The sequence below is a fragment of the Leptodactylus fuscus genome, chromosome 8 (genome assembly GCF_031893055.1).
Source record: "Leptodactylus fuscus isolate aLepFus1 chromosome 8, aLepFus1.hap2, whole genome shotgun sequence".
In the NCBI taxonomy this organism is placed as follows: Eukaryota; Metazoa; Chordata; class Amphibia; order Anura; family Leptodactylidae; genus Leptodactylus; species Leptodactylus fuscus.
The window spans coordinates 39,439,335-39,454,623 of NC_134272.1; the positions used below are offsets into that span (position 1 = coordinate 39,439,335).

At 42.5% G+C, this 15,289-nt stretch overlaps 2 protein-coding genes across 2 annotated transcripts in view; both read left to right on the plus strand.

The window, feature by feature from the left end:
• NEMP2 (nuclear envelope integral membrane protein 2) overlaps window positions 1–15,133 on the plus strand; it is a 36,092-nt gene extending 20,959 nt beyond the window's left edge. Inside the window, exons 6-9 of the mRNA XM_075285157.1 lie at window positions 2,298–2,412; window positions 3,660–3,885; window positions 14,052–14,216; window positions 14,831–15,133. Coding sequence (XP_075141258.1) covers window positions 2,298–2,412; window positions 3,660–3,885; window positions 14,052–14,216; window positions 14,831–15,038 — 714 coding nt within the window. The 3' untranslated portion in view covers window positions 15,039–15,133. The remainder of the gene's footprint in view (window positions 1–2,297; window positions 2,413–3,659; window positions 3,886–14,051; window positions 14,217–14,830) is intronic.
• Window positions 1–15,289, plus strand: part of HIBCH (3-hydroxyisobutyryl-CoA hydrolase) — a 285,341-nt gene that overhangs the window by 21,730 nt on the left and 248,322 nt on the right. The window lies entirely within an intron of this gene.

Below are 15,289 nucleotides of genomic sequence, written 5' to 3' on the forward strand. Positions count from 1 at the left end.
TCCACTACATTCACTCAGTGTGCCGTGAGTGATATGTAGTGTCCCTGTCCGCGTGCACTTGTCAATGCGTCGGTGGTCAAGTGGACCTTAGTGCAAAGTGCGGAACTAAGGGCACGCCAGATGTTCCGCAACACGTGCTGGTGCTAGGCGGGGACGGCACACCGGGAAAAGTACTACCGGCTAGGGATAGCATAGCGAGGTGCCACAGCTGCCATCAGGTCACGGAAGGCCTGAGTGTCCACAAGCTTGAACGGCAACATCTCCAGGGCCAGCAGTTTGGAGATGTGCCCGTTTAAGGCTTGGGCATATGGGTGGGTTGTGCTATATTTTTGCCTGCGCTGAAACACCTGGGAGATGGTGGGTTGCTGGGAAGAGGCGCATGATGGTGTAGGAGAAGGATTGGAGGCAAAAAAAGGGGAGGATGAGGGTGAAATCCCCAAAGTGACAGAGGCAGATGTGGAGGTGACCTGGCTGGTGGTCTGGGCTGCAGCGCCAGCACTGGAAACAGTAGAAGAGCTAGTGGCGGCAATGCCAGACGAGGATTGTCTTGCGTTTGCTCTCTCCCACTGAGCCCAGTGCTTGCCTTCCTGCATGCCTGAGATGGTAAGGTTGCTGTTTTCAGAGTTCCTACTCAGTTTTGAGTTGCACAGTGTTCAAACCACACTAAACTTGTCCTCCGCGCATACATTGAAAAATCTCCACACCATCGAGGAACGTGGCCTGGATGGAGGAGTTTTTCTCAATGGCTAGGACAGGGAACATCTTGGTCCTTGCTGGGTCTGCCCTCACTTCTGTGAAGCAGCTGTCCTCTGCCTCTGTACATGCCTCTAGCCACCTTCTTTGGTGCTGCGCTTGCTTCCAGATCTACACTGCTTTCCCCTGCCCAGGTCGTGTCGGTCGCCTCGTCGTCCACCACCTCCTCTTCCAATTCCTCAATCTGCTCCTCCTCCTGCACACGGCACATGACAACAGCCTGCCCTGATGGCAACTGTGTCTCGTCATCATCACTGATGACGGGTTGCGGGTCCACAACCACAAAATCGTCAGGAGATGGCAGATGCTCCAGTGTTTGGACATCAGAACACAGAAAGTCGTCTGTTAGCTCCTGGGATTTGGGAAATGGTTGAACAGAGTGCGAGATGGTAAAAGGACCCGAAAACAGATTCTGGGAGGGGGCAAAGGTGGGAAGATTGGGCATGTTGGGAGGAAGGAGGGGCAGACTCTTGGCTAGGAAGACGACTGGAGGTAGTGGATAACTGACTGGTGGAAAAGCTGATGGTTTATCGTTATCCGCTAGTCACTGCAACCCACTGCAACACCTGTTACTGGTGCTCGGGCCTGGTCAATGTTGTACCCTGCACCCTGCTTAATGTAGCCATCAAGCCAGAGATGGTGGAGAAGCGAGGCTGGCTGCCCCTCACCAGTAGCCATTGGATGCCCTGTAGCTTGACTCCCCAGCTTCATTTCGACACTCCCGGCCTTGTCCAAGTCCCTTTCGCTATCCTTGCGCATTTTGACATGTATACAAGTGTTAATTTTTTTTTTTTGTGTGTGTGAGTTCATAAACTGAGTATACAATTTTTTTTTTCTGTATACACAGAGGATAGATATATTGGGCGTAAATACTGCCGTATATACCGGATGACCGTATACAGCTTTCTTCTCACCCCCTATGGGACAGGTATATAGAGTATACCAGTGGTGGAGAATTTGAGCCTTAAAAAGGGCTTTTTTGAAATTTCTGGAGATTAGTGTATATACTAGTGGTGTATATACACTGTCGAAGTAGTTTAGCTCTGAAAAGAGCTGTTGGTTTTAATTTTTCCTGCCTATCCAAACCTAAATCCTCTCTAGCCCTCAGCACAACATCTCTCCCTATCTAACTCCAAACCGCATCTGACACGAATATGGCTGACACTATTTGATTTCGTCAGCCAATGACTTTTTCCTATTTTTTTATTTTTTTTTAAGCCTACACTTTCTTGCTTCTTGTCCCATCTTCCCTGCCCAGTTATTGGTACAAAAAAAGCGACAGGGGAGGTGGGAGGGGATACAAATTTTTACTGCGTTTACCGCGTGGTATTCGATCGGAATCGAATATCTCGAATACCGTAATATTCGCTCGAATACCTACTCGATCGAACAGTAGTCGCTCATCTCTAACCATGAGGTATTCCTTACCATAGATTTCAGTCATCACTCAGAAGCAAGTGATGCAACAAGTATAGGCTATGTGTCACAGATGTGAAATTTCACCCAGATATGTGTACTAATCTCTTTCCATATTCTAATTACAGACCAGCACGTTTTGGCTTTTAACAAGCATGTGTTGCTTTTTAACTGCATATGTTGTGCAGTTTTTGAATGAGAATGTAACTTGGATATGGACTGAAAAGAAGCCCTATGTGATAGGTGAGAAGATTCTGCTTTGCAATTTATATCTATTATGTGTATGTATTATGTGTATACGCGCAGGTTTGGCAGCCAATTTATGAATTTACAGAAAGACCACAAAAGAGTTGTGTAGGTTTCTGTCTGAAGTATGCATTGTACATGTGGTATTTAGCAGTGCATGTAATGCACAAAAGAGACTGGGAAGAAAGAGTATGGGGAATGACAGGCGGAAATGTATTGAAAACTCCCAGACCTGTCAATCGTATCCTGCAAGCTGCCATAGGGTTTCTATAATAGTAGTGTAATTTTGAATATACTGTAGTACATTATTATTACAGTATATTGCACTGGTGATCAGAAAAAAAATTAAATTTCCAATTTCAAAAATATTAGGTATCCTAGCATGCAAATATATATGAATTATAAACACATACAAAATATTGGTGGTGTGGGGGGAAAAAAATCAAAATGGCTGAAACTACTGGGGGGTTTTGCGCGGCAGAGGGTTTGGATGATTCACCTCGCTCAATAAATTGAATAAAAAGCAATCAATCCAAAAAAATTACCTATAAATTAGGACTGGGCAATGATGATCTAAATCAAAATGTCGATTAATTGGGCATTTCACCTTGATAATGATTAGTGGAGAATTTATTTTAGGCCATGACCATTTTTACACCATGCCCACCTCAAATGGACAAAGAAAATAGCGATGGTGCCCACCCATCTCCAAAAATGGTATCAAAAACTACAACTTGTCCCACAAAAAATGACACCTTACACAGTTCCGTACACTAAAATATAAAAGTTATGGGTGTTGTGTCATGTATCAAATTTTGTATTAGAAAAGAACAAAAACAATATGAATTTGGTATTGCTGTGACCATATCTGCAGAATTTAGGCAACGTGTTATTTTGGCTGCACATCGAAAACTGTAAACGGAAAACCTATAAGAACATGGCGCAGTTTCTTTCTAATTCCTGATCTATGCTGTAAATGTGGATCCTATTAGTGAATTCAAACTACGTGAACAGTTCATGAGGCAGGCACGTGAGGGAGGGAGGTGGAGAAAGAGGCATTTTTCTTTAATAACATATTATACTTTTCTTATCCATGCTTATAGTACTGATTTATGAAAAGTTCATTATATCAGATACTGTTCATACATCTCTCCTAGATGTAGTATGGATGCATTTTTAAAACAATTTTTATTTAAATAGCTTTTATGAATCATTGTATGATTAAATTGTTATGTAATTTACAGGTTACTTTCTAACACTGGGGTTGCTCAGTTTTGCAGCTTGCTACAGTCATGGCCCGTTACACAGTGAATTCAGTATTAATCTTTTTTCTTGGACGCTCCAAGTTATCGGCTGCATCTTGATTTACTTTGGTCACCCTGTTTATGACATTGGCGCTGCAGTCATTGCTGTCCTTCTGCTATGTAAGGGGCTCCCCTATCTCTTCTGGGCTATGAATTACATATACAGGTTTGTATGTTTTTACTTCTAATAATGACTATAAAGATACTTTAAAGCAAATGCTGTATGTGCACCTTTAGGACCCACACTAAAACTATATGGTCAAAAGTTTTGGAACACCTATTGAAGCTTTTATGACATCCCATTCTAAATCCATCCAATCCATGAATGTGGAGTTGGCTCTCCTTATGTAGATAGAACAGCTTCCACTATTCTGCAAAGGCTTTTTGCCTCTTAAGAGCATTTGTGAGGTCAGACACTGATGAAGGACGAGAGTTTAGCTCGCAATCTCTGTTCGGGTTCATCCCGGATGGGTTTGAGGTCAGGCCTCTCCAGTCAATATCTTCATCATCAAACACACCCAGCATGGTTTTTCTTGACCTACCTTTTTGCACAGTTATGCCAGAACATAAAAGAACCTTTCCTAAATTTTTCCCACAAAGTTAGAAATGTAAAATTGTCCAAAATGTCTTCATGTGCTAAGTACTAAAATTTCTCCTCTTCAGTGGAAATATGAGGTCTAGGGCAACCTATGTGAAATAACCCATAGCATTATTCCTCCTTTGCCAAAATTTTCCCAAACCCAGACTCCTCCATTAGACTGTTAGATTGAGAAGTGTGATTTGTTGCTCTGCAGAACATGTTTGCGTTGCTCCAGAGTGACAGCATGTTCTACCCCACTCCATCGTGTGCTTGTCATTGTGCTTGGTGATTATAAGGCTTGCATGCAACTGCTTGGCCATGGAAACCCATGTGATATAGCTCCCAAAGTACACTGCTTTAGTTAACTCCTAGGAAACGCACATTTTTCGTTTTTGTGTTTTTGGTTTTTACTCCCCTTCCAAAAGCCATAACTTTTTAATTTTTCTGTCTACATAGTCGATGAGGGCTTGATTTTTGCGTGACAAGTTGTACTTTAAAATGGTACCATTTATTATTTTGTGCAATGTTCTGGGAAGCAGGAAAATAATTCAGAGTGAGGGTGGAACTGATTTAAAAATGAAGTGCTGACTTTTCTTTTTTTTCTTTTTTTTTTACGGCTTCCACTCTGCGGTAAAAAAAGGGATTTTTGTGTACTCACCTGTAAAATCCTTTTCTCGTTGTTTCACTGGGGGACACAGCACCTTGGGTATAGACCTGGTCACTAGGAGGAGGACACTAGGAAACTAAGGCAGTTGGCTCTGTCCACACAGGCTATACACTCTCACTGGTAGCATGCTCATGCAGTTTTGTACCACAGCAGTAGGAGAGAGTCCCAAACGAAAAAATATATACGGAACCAATAACCACCAAAAACCTAAACTCGTGAAGGAGTAAAAACCACAAACTTCATGCAAAAAAATTAACACAGGTGGGACCTGTGTCCCCCAGTGAAACAATGAGAAAAGGATTTTACAGGAGAGTCCACAGAAATCCCTTTTTTCTCACATATTTCACTGGGGGGACACAGCACCTTGGGAAAAGAGAACACCACCTTGGGAAGAAAGGATGGAGGAGGACAAAGCACAACCTTGTTCTAGTGTATAACCAAAAAGGGGGACTGGCATGACATAGGCACCAGCTCAGAGACCCTATGAATAGAAGTGATTGTGAACAAAAACTCCACCTTCCAAGAAAGGAGGCGAATAGAGATTTCCCTTAGAGGCTCAAAAGGGGGAGCCTGGAAAACTTCAAGAATGAGGTTGATATCCCAAGGATCAATCGGAGGCTGGTAAGGAGGGACACAATGAGCCACACTCTGAAGAAAGGTCTTTACTTGAGGCAGGAAAGCCAGAGTCTTCTGAAAAAGAATGGAAAGCGCCGAGATCTGACCCCTCAGGGTAGAGAGACCAAGACCCTGATCCAGCCCGGACTGAAGAAACACCAGGACCCTAGGCAAAGAAAAAAAACAAGAGGATGACAATCTTCTGCTTCACACCAACGGATATAAGACTTCCAGGTGCGATAGTATATCTTTGCCAATTGAGGTTTCCTGGCCCTGAGCATAGTCTGAATAACCAGCTGAGAAAAAAACCCGGCGCCTCAAAACCTCGGCTTCAACAGCCACGCCGTTAAACGCAGCTGATGTAAGGGTGGCCCTGGTTGTTCAGGTAAGCAATGGCTGTGAAATTGTCGGACGGAATGCGGGCCGGCCTGCCCTGGAGGAGGGGGGGTCCAATGGCACAGGGCCCGAAAGATGGCCCTCAATTCCAACATATTGATCTGGAGCGAGGTTTCCTCCAGAGACCACCGGCCCTGAACAGTCTGGACCCAGGCTGAACTGGCACCGGTCCCAACGTGCCAGAAACGCTAGCTGAACAAGTCGCGAGTGGAACTGGGGAAAGGGGATGGCTTCGAAAGAAGAGACCATCAGGCTTAGGACTCGCTTGCAGAACCAGATGGAACACAGGGACCTCTTCTGCAGACACGACACACTGGACCGAAGATTCTGAATCTTGGATTCTGGAAGAAGAACCTTAAAATCCAAAATCATCCCCAGAAACTCCATGCGCTGAGATGGCACCAGACAGGACTTTTCCATGTTGATGAGCCAGCCGAACCGCCAAAGAAGGTCCATGCTAAGCTGGAGAGGTTGTCCGTCCTAGAGGGTGCCTTCATGCAGAAGGGGGCTTGGCAACCCCGGGACTAGAAGGCTTAGAGCGGGGATGCCAGGCAGGCCTGGACTTGAAGGAGGGCTTCTTGGAGCGCGACTCCCTAGGAGATTGCCCTCTGAAGCGGGATAAAGAGCCCTGAAAAAAACGAAACCGCTGGGAACGGTCAGAGGAAGAGGCAGGGTAACGCTTCTGAGGAAGCAAGGAGCTTTTACCCCCAGTAGCCTCAGAAATGAGCTTCTCCAAGCCTTTCCCAAAAAGATGGTCCAGCTCACCATGAGAAAAAGGTAGAGCAACCACCACCTTTTTAGAAGCAGGTTCAGCGTTCCAGGAACGGATCCAAACTGTATGACGCCTAGCCATAACATTACCAGCAGCCTTGGCCGAGCCGCGAGCCGGTTCAAGGGAAGCATCACATAAGTACTTAGAAGCATTAATTATCTGCTCCACCAGGAGCTTGTTTTCCTGCAGAGCTGACTCATCAGCAAGACCAGCCCTCAGCTGTTTGCCCCAGGCAATACAAGCCTTATGCTTGGTTCACTCATCAGTATGCTATCCGTTGTTTGAATTCAGTTTGAGACTAAAAACAGACTGATACACATACTGATTGTATACTGACACCTTTTTATACTGATAGCAAGCCCGTAGAGGACAGATAAGGGATTAAAAGTAGCAATTGTAAAGAGAGTAGAGATAAGGACATATAATAAATGTCCTTATCTCTACTCTCTTTACAATTTTCTACTTTTAATCCCCTTATCTGTCTTCTAGGGGACAGCGTTTGCTATCAGTATAAAAAGATGTCCGTATACAATCAGTATGTGTATCAGTCCATTTTAAACTCTCAAACTGAATTCAAACGGATGGATAGCATACTGATGTGTGAACCAAGCCTTACTAACCCAGGACGCAGCAAAAACCAGCCGCAACAAAGCCCGATTTAGCTAAGGAGTCCAGCCTCCTATCAGCAAAAAGGTAGCTTTAGAGAGTCTGGCAATAGCCAGATCAACTGCAGGAGATTCGCTCCACTTAGAAATGCACTGTTCAGGGAAAGGAAAAAGAACATCTGACCTCCTGGTAGAAGACAGGGGCCGGTCCGGATGAAGCCACTGTTCCTGCAAAATATGGTTAAAAGTGGTTAGGAAAAACTAAAGGCGTACGGCGACTATGGCGGAAAGAGAGATCCTCCTGAACACCAGACCCAGAGTCCTCTGTTATTTGCAATGTATCAAGAACAGCACGGACAAGCTCCTGCGTAGCAGCTGCTACCGTTGTGCCTGACTGAAACTCCGTATTAGAGTCAGAGGCATCCCCAGAAGAAACAGGAGAAGACCTAGATCCATACAAAATATAAAGAAGAAGAAAAAGACTGGGCACTCATCATCAAGAGGATACAGTAAAACTTTACAACTTTATTTTCAAAAATCCATTAAAAGTATACACGGGATGAGGCACGCCTGAGAAGAGGGAGCTACATCCGTTTCGTGCTGTTTTAGCACTTTTTCAAGCTCAATGTAACTCTTCTAGGCGTGCCAGCACCTATTTGTAGTGGAACAAAACAGGGTCAGCTTGAATCAATAGTTAACTATTTCATAGCTTTATGCAAACTGACAAGTTTAAAATAGAAGACACACCTCCATAAAAACAATCCTATATATGATCAAAATATGAAAATAGTATTCCTGTATTCATAATCCTCATTTGTAGGCTATTTCAGTACGAACAGAGAGCCTTTAATGTCTCAGAAAGAAAGAGTCAAGAGTAAATTAGATAAATCCCCTGTTTTTCAGATTAATAACAAAGTTAGGTCATTTCTCCGTAAATACGTCGAGAGAAAAGTCATATCTAGGAGATTGGCAGAAAAATTATTCATTGAATACCCAAAAAAACCTACTTGGTATTTCTTACCTAAGACCCATAAATCATTAATAAATCCACCCAGTCGTCCTACAATTGTTGGCATAAATTGCGCTACCGAACCACTTTCCCGGTATCTAGACTGGCTGCTCAGACCCCTACTCCCCAATATTCCTTCATATATCAAAGATACTAAAGATTTCCTCTCTATTATTAATAACATCAAATGGGATAAAGGCTATAAGTTAGCATCAATTGACGTAGAGTCATTGTATTCCTGTATACCGCACGAGATAGGAATATCAGCGATAAGGAAAGTATTGGAATATGCCAACAAGGATCAAAATCTTATCGATTTTTATTTTAGAAGGTTTAGATCTAGTTCTTGCTAATAATGCCTTCACGTTTAACAACCAATGGTACAGCCAGATAATTGGAACCGCTATGGGGACCCCTTTCTCTTCTTCCTTTGCGAACATTTTTTTTGACAGTTTTTGAAGAAAAATTTGTGTTTAATCCAAACCCTTTTTTCGGACATATTCAGACTTATTATCGTTACATAGACGATGTGTTCATTATATGGTCAGACACCACTACTGAATTTAATAAGTTTGTAAAATATCTTAATCAGAATGACTTTAACAAGACGTTTACTTCAAAAATCAGCGATGAAAGACTGGAGTTCCTAGATGTACTTCTACGTATTAACCAGACCGGTATCCAGACTGAAATGTTTAGGAAACCCACTGCCAGGAACACACTATTGCATCATGATAGTTATCAACCACCACATGTAAAATCTGCCCTCCCATATGGCCAGTTTCTGCATCTTAAGAGATGCAGCTTAAGAGATGCAAGCTCTCAATCTTAAAGCACGTTTTAAAAATAGAAAATATCCTGACAAGACCATAAATGAGGCTTATGAAAGAGCAAAATCTCTCGAAAGAAGCACCTTATTATCTAATAAGAAAAAGGAGACAATCAGCAGTCACTTTAGTTTTTCTTTCCAGTACAGTTCTATGGCCATTGCCATAAAAACTGCAATCCGGAAAAATTGGCATTTGATCCAAAATGACCCGCCACTTCAAGAGATAGGTGAGAGCCATCCTATTATAAGCTTTAAGAAGTATAGAACCATAGGTGATCACCTAATATCCAGCATGTATACTCCCCAGGATAAAAACTGGCTGTATAAAAATCTCCCGAAGGGCAACTTTAAATGCCAGCACTGCTCCTTTTGTAAATACAATTCAGAAGTCAAATATTGTAAACTAGGAGGACAAGAGATTCAAGTGAAACAGTTTATTAATTGTTGTAGTAAATATATAGTGTATGCCATTTTCTGCACTTGCGGCTTTTTCTACATAGGAAAAACTAAAAGGAGTCTCTTTATAAGGATTAGGGAGCATTTCAAATCTATACAAACCAGGAAAGGGTCCAATGATGTACATAATGGAGACCTTAACTGTCTCACCTTAGCTGGCTTATTGAAAGTAGAAACCTCCCCTAGAGGAGGTGATACTAATCGTTTTCTCCTGCAGCAAGTAGCTAGGTTATATTATATCTACAGGAGCTACCGGACCTTTAGGTCTTAACGATAAGTTAGATATGAGCGTTTTCTTATAACAACCCCTTTTCCGTATGGTCTTTGTTATTGTATATTCTGTTTATACCCTTAAAGGGGTTGTCCCATCACAAGGATCCTATCTATACTGCTTGTTAATGTGAATGTAAGACTTTTACTAAATACACTGCTTCAGCAAAACTGCTTTGTTTGTCCACTATCTTACTTTATTTAATTATTGTTTACACATCCCTTGACTTATCTGGTCAAAAGTCCAGTGACATAGCTGCCTGCTGTGAGGGGGGAGGGAGGAGGGGCTAAGTTCACGGGAGCGTGCCTGTGTCTCTCTATTTTATTAGTCCTGTGATATCGCCGCGCAGGAGCCGGCCTGCAACTGTACAGGTATGGGGTCGGTGGGGACTGGCCCTGGGGGGTGTATTATACACCTTGGGGGGGAAGGGGCCGACAATACAGACCCGACATCTGCTGTAATAGAAAGGCGGATGCCGCTATTCCGGGGGAAGGGGGGGGCGGAGGAGCGGAATAGCAGCATCGCTCTTGCCGCTGCTGGCTTCATGCAGGGCAGGAGCGTAGCGATGTGCCGGCATCTAACCATCCAGCTTCCGCCTTTCTATTACAGCGGATGCCGGGTCTGTATTGGCATTGTGAAGGCTGGGGAACTGACTGGTCTTCACAATGCTGCATCGGGAGCACGCACGCAGAGCCAGCGGCATAGAAAGCTGCTGGCTTTGCATATGTAACCCCGCCCACCAATGACGCAACAAAGCAGGAAGAAAGAGAAGATTTTCCAGCAGCCAAGAGTGGTGAGTATGCGACGTGGGAATACCCCTTTAATATTTAATAATATAATTGTATATATTCAGTTATTGTTTGACATAGTACACACCATGTGTTTTTTTGCGTTTTTTTTTTTTTTTTTTCTTTTGCAACTCTGCTGTTAACCTATATACTATGTATTTGCAAAACAGCTTTATCCTAATTAGGAAAAATTAGTGATAGTTTAAATATAAACGCACTGATTTGCGTATAAAAGCCCTGCGACTCTTTCTTTCTGAGACATTAAAGGCTCTCTGTTCATACTGAAATAGCCTACAAATGAGGATTATGAATACATGAATACTATTTTCATATTTTGATCATATATAGGATTGTTTTTATGGAGGTGTGTCTTTTATTTTAAACTTGTCATTATGAGATAGTTAACTATCGATTGATTCAAGCTGACCCTGTTTTGTTCCACTACAAATAGATGCTGGCACGCCTAGAAGAGTTACATTGAGCTTGAAAAAGTGCTAAAACAGCACAAAACGGCTGTCGCTCCCTCTTCTCAGGCGTGCCTCCTCCCGTGTATACTTTTAATGGATTTTTGAAAATAAAGTTGTAAAGTTTTACTGTATCCTCTTGATGGTGAGTGCCCAGTCTTTTTCTGCTTCTTTATATTTTGTATGGACTATGTTGTTTACTGAGAGCACCACCATAGGATTATTCAACAGTGTATTCCCCTTATCCTACCTTGTTACTTCAAATCTGCATTAAGTAGTGCCACCTCACTCTTTTTGTAAAATGAAGACCTAGATCCACCTGTCCTGGAGGAGCCGTGCACAGACCCTCTGTCTGGAGAACACCCAGGGGAGGGAAAGGAAGATCGTGATCTATAGAAGGATTTCCTAGTCAGTCGCGGATGGCCACTAGGACTGGAACGTGAGAGACCCTTTAATGCTTCAACCACTGCCGCAGACTGAGCCGTAATCTGGGCAGGCAGCCGCTCCAAAGATACCTCCATAGACTGATTAAGTCTGGCCAATATAAAACAAAAAACTTGAGTCTTCAGTAGTTGATACCTTTTTTAATAGCTAACTAATAATGATGACATTACAACGTTTCAAAGCTCTCGGCTGCTTCTTCAGGTATATCTAAAAACAATATTTGAAGGCTGCATATTTATGTACAGAGGGACACATAAGAATAGATTTCTAGGAGGGAGGGTGAAAGAAGGTTATTGTTACATACAAATAAACAATTCATCAGTTTTCAATGTTCTTATCAGTTCACAGAGTGTCTTTATGGCTTGCTGTCTCAGTTCAGTGATTTCTGTAGGATGCCATGAACCCATGTGACAGATTCATCCCTTTCTGCAATGTTTGATGCAAGGTCATAAAATTGTACTCATAAATCCGTCTCTCTTTCCTGGATTTAAAATTCCCTCTTATAACCAAAATTTTTATGTCATTGGTGCTATAAGTCTGGCCAAGTTACCCATAGGACAGGGAAACTGCCCAATCCAGGGAGGGGGAAGGACCAAGAGGCTCCTGGGGGGGCTGAGTGGAGCTGCAGAGCGAACAGATAGAAGAAAAAGTAAAGGATACTTACCTCTGTTCCTTAATACTAACCAGTCCGGCGTCTTCAGGCGCCACAGACTCACCCCCTCGGTGATACCTCGCACATAAAAGTGGGGTCACTGGAATCTCCAACCGCCGATGCAGCAACAGAAAAACAGGGGACTGGGTGACTGTGGGGCGCTCTGTAACAGAGCGCTTGCGCCCGCAGGGAGTATGACTAGTGTGGCATATACACTGACAACCCCCTGCCCCTGAAAAAGAAAATAAAAACGATGTAAGACAGAAAAGACCTGACACAGGTCGTGACTGCCTCTTATGACACTAGGAAAAAAACTGCCTGAGCGTGCTACTAGTGAGAGGGTATAGCTTGTGTGGGCAGAGCCAACTGCCTTTGTTTTCTAGACTCCGCCTCCTAGTGACCCGGTCTATACCAAAGGTGCTGTGTCCCCCAGTGAAATATGCGAGAAATGCTATTTTAACTTTATTCTTCAGGTCGGTACAATCACGGCCATACCAAATTTATATAGTTTTTTTTTACTATATTAAAAATTTTGAAGTAAAAAAAAAAATACTTTGAAACACAATATTCTGACCCCTGTAACTTTTTTTTTTATATTTCAGTGTACAGGGCTGTGTAAGGCATCTTTTTTTTATTGGAAAAATGATGGGGAATGTATGTTGTTTTGATCATTTTTTATTCCATTGTTTTAGGGAGGTAATTTGGAGAAAAAAAACGCCAAATCAGCCATTTTGACTTTTTTTTTTTCCGGCTACGCCATTTACCATACGGGACAAATGTTTTTATATTTTAATAATTTGGGCGTTTTCTGACTTGTTTACATTTATTTATTTATTTATAATTGTGATTAATGGAAATGGAGGTGAAAAACTTTTCTTTTTTTTTTTTTTATGTCCCCCCAGGGGCTTGTCATCTTTAGATCACCTGTGCCATAGACTGCACTACTATGGCAGATTCGCTATGTAACTATTGAAGCATGCATGCAGCAGGCTTCAGTAGTTACAATACTATGGCAGAGCTGAGAGCCTTCACAGGGCTCCAGGCGGCCATAGTAACGGACACCTCCCACGAGGAGGGGGCTGCGGGGGGCCATCCCGTTACTTTCATCAAACAGAAAGTGAAAGTAACCACTCAGATGCCAGCATCTGAGTGGTTAAATGCCCCTGATTAGTCTTCTCTGATCACGGGTGATGCTACCGGATCCCTGCTGTATGAAGCACTGCAGACCCGGTAGCTAGTGCAGCCGCTCTGTTTCATAACAGCCGCCATATATTTTCCGCGCATCAGGATGTTACTGTACATCCTGGTGCACCTAAGGGTTAATACACATGTGGCAATTGGACTGAATAAAACACCTAAATTCACCAATTAAGAGTCGTAATACTTTTGTGGATATAGTGTTTGCTTAAATCGTGTGACCCTCAGTTTTCACCTTGTCTTTTAACATAGCCGCCTCATTCAGGTGGAGAAAGAATGGAAAGGTGGCAGGACATATGCACATGTTTCCATTCTGTTCTATGGGACTCGCAAAAACAGCCAAGTTGGCCATCTCTCCATCATTTCTTTGCCTGCATGCAGCATCTCATTATGTGGGATGGGAGTCAGAGAAACCAGAGAAACCCATTTGCGGCACAGGTGTAGGTCCCAGCTCTGGGTATAGAACCTATTGGTAGTCCTATAATATCCTGTGAAAAATGATAGTAGACTCTAGACCTGTATAGCTATGTTTACTCGGTATCAAAAGATAAGTTGAAAATCACTAATAATTTCACATGTTCCTTTAGAAAAATGAGACAGAAAAAGCCAATTATTCGGTTTCTTACAGAAGAGGAATACAATGAGCAGTGTGAAGTTGAGACACTTGAAGCTTTAAAAGAGCTGCGTGACTTCTGCCGTAATCCGGACTTCAATTCGTGGCTTACAATATCCAGACTTTCTTCACCTAAGAGGTATATAGTTTTAACATTCTTAAACAACTTGTGACGTTAACAATAGTTGTAAACAAGGGAGGATTTGGCATTTCTGTAGAATTTTTTTTGTCCACTTTTTCCATTTAAATGCAAAAGTGTTCAGAGTTATGAATGGACTCACCTTAAAGTAAATGTCTAGCCACTTTTTGTAACTCTGGTGTCACAGTTGCTTCAAGACACATGTAATAATGTGCCCACATTCACAATTGTTACAAGCGATACTGCACTTGGTGGCAGGCATACAGCCCTAGCCTAAACCTGATACACTAATGTCAGTACTGTTTATTAGATACATGGGACCCCGGCGAGGCTTTACCCAGTGGTACTCTCCATATAGAATAGATTACTTATGTGCATGTAAAGAATTAAAGTGACTAGTTAGAGACTAGGTGACAGCCGTTTTGCATGATCTCCTACTCTGGGCCTAGGGTTTTGTTTTTTGGATATATGTGAAAATAAAGGATAAATATTTTTGCCTCTGAGTGTCACTGTGATCTTTATTTGTACCTAAATTAACGAATACTGACTATTTACTGTTAGTACAGTTGTAACATATACATATAAAAACTGTTCCATGTTTTTGTCATTAAAAGGTTTGCAGAGTTTGTTTTGGGATCTAACCATGTGTCTTCCGAAGAGGTCACTGCACATGAGCAACAGTATGGACTTGGAAGCCTGTTTCTAGAAGAACTTGTTGTTCAAGACATGGAAGTAGAACCTAACCTGCAGGTGACTGTAGGTCAAAATGAAAATGACTATGCAGAGAACTTGGATATTCAATTATATCCTCAGTCTAAATAGCCAACACTGGTGGAGGAGGGGATGTGCTTTCTGAAGCTGTTTCTAGAAGAACTTGTTGTCCAAGACATGGAAGTAGAACCTAACCTGCAGGTGATTGTAGGTCAAAATGAAAATAACTATGCAGAGAATTTGCACATTCAATTATATCCTCAGTCCAGATACTGTAGCTTAACAATGCTGAAGGAGGGGATGTTTTTTCTGAGGCTGTTTCTAGAAGGACTTGTTTTCCAAGGCATGGCAGTAGAACCCAT